The sequence below is a fragment of the Trichechus manatus genome, unplaced genomic scaffold, assembly GCF_000243295.1.
Source record: "Trichechus manatus latirostris isolate Lorelei unplaced genomic scaffold, TriManLat1.0 scaffold00253, whole genome shotgun sequence".
NCBI classification, from domain to species: domain Eukaryota; kingdom Metazoa; phylum Chordata; class Mammalia; order Sirenia; family Trichechidae; genus Trichechus; species Trichechus manatus.
The window spans coordinates 1,235,572-1,236,917 of NW_004444189.1; the positions used below are offsets into that span (position 1 = coordinate 1,235,572).

The following is a 1,346-nucleotide window of genomic DNA, read 5'->3' on the forward strand; positions in this document are numbered from 1 at the left end:
CCAGCGCCGCAGCCACCACCAGCGCCAGGGTCTTGAGCGCGGCCGCCAGCCCGAGCCCCGCCAGGCCGGCCAGAGCGCAGGTCGGCGCCGCAGCCGCCGCCCCCACCAACCCTTCGGCCGCCTTGACCGCTGCGCCCCCCACCCATACCCCCGGGGGTACACGTACCGCCCCGGCCGGCAGCTGGGCCAGGTGTCCGACGGCGAGGCGGAACAGGTAGACCAGACTGAGGGTGAAGGTGCAGGCGATCAGGAGCGTAGACAGGAGGCTGCCGCCTGTCACCTGCTCCATCGCCTGCCCCAGCACCGACCCGCCCGCCTGCAGTAAGCCCAGCAACGCCATCCCGGCCGCCGACGCCACTTCAGCCCTTCGGAGACGCTGGAGGCCGAGGTCACCTCCGCTCCTCGGATTCGATGGAGCGACAGAAGCCAGCAAACGGGCGTCGGGAGGCGGCCCCGGCCTCCAGGCCTCCTTCTAAACCCAGTCCCAGCCCCCAAGCCTCGACTCCCTGGCACGCCACCCGGCGCGTCACAAAAGGGGCGGGGCCTTCCGCTGGCCACGCCTCACGAATGCACGCCACGCCGAGGTCTCCTTGCGCCGGGAGAACCTGAGATAACGGGTTGCACTCATGGCACACGTTGTACAGGGACGAATGAGAACGTGGGCTTAAGGGCAAATCACTCCTTCAGAAGCGCGGGCCGCCCGAGCCTGAATACGTTGGGTGCGGGGCGCTAGGACACGGAGCTGGGAGGGACCGGGCGGAGGGATCTCAAGGCGAGGTTTGCTGTGGACCGCCCAGCGGCGGCCGGCGCGGCACGCTCTGTGATTGCACCGCGTGCGTCTGAGGTGATCTCAGCCTATGTCGCGTCAGCGGGGCTGGTGGCGTGAGCGCCGCCCCCTGTCTGGGCCACGCTACCGACTACACCTATCTTCCTCTGGGGCCACGCCCAGCCGACTCCGACAGACAGCTCTGAATAAACCCTAGAGCTGGGAATTGTGAAAAGAGACTCCACCCTGAGGGGGTGGGACAATGGGGTCAGCCCCGCCCCACCTGAATTCAAATTAGTTTTACAGGCATTAAAATACGGTCATAACGTTCTTAGGGAGCGGCATTATACAGAAAGAGCTTTTGCAAAGTAGATTTAGATATTAAACGGCTTCGTGAGCTATTTGACGCAGCATTCCCCAAGAACGCCACTTATTCTGTGGGCTTAGCAGTCAGAAAACATTATTAAGCGGGAGTTCAAATCCTACAGCCACAATCAACCTTATCTTGTCCACTCCTGTGGTTTCTAGGAAGCATCTCCTAAAACTATCAGATTTAATCCTCCTTTCAGATCCCTCTTAC

General features: G+C 62.5%; 1 protein-coding gene across 2 annotated transcripts in view; it reads right to left on the reverse strand.

The window, feature by feature from the left end:
- Positions 1-492, reverse strand: part of LOC101349253 (lanosterol 14-alpha demethylase) — a 20,499-nt gene extending 20,007 nt beyond the window's left edge. The window contains exon 1 of one of the 2 annotated variants that reach the window (XM_023724647.1): positions 167-492. In XM_023724647.1, the coding sequence (XP_023580415.1) occupies positions 167-340 (174 nt within the window). In that variant the 5' untranslated portion in view covers positions 341-492. The remainder of the gene's footprint in view (positions 1-166) is intronic. The other variant, XM_004389649.3, reaches the window with a different exon arrangement.
- Between the last annotated feature and the right edge of the window lie 854 nt (positions 493-1,346).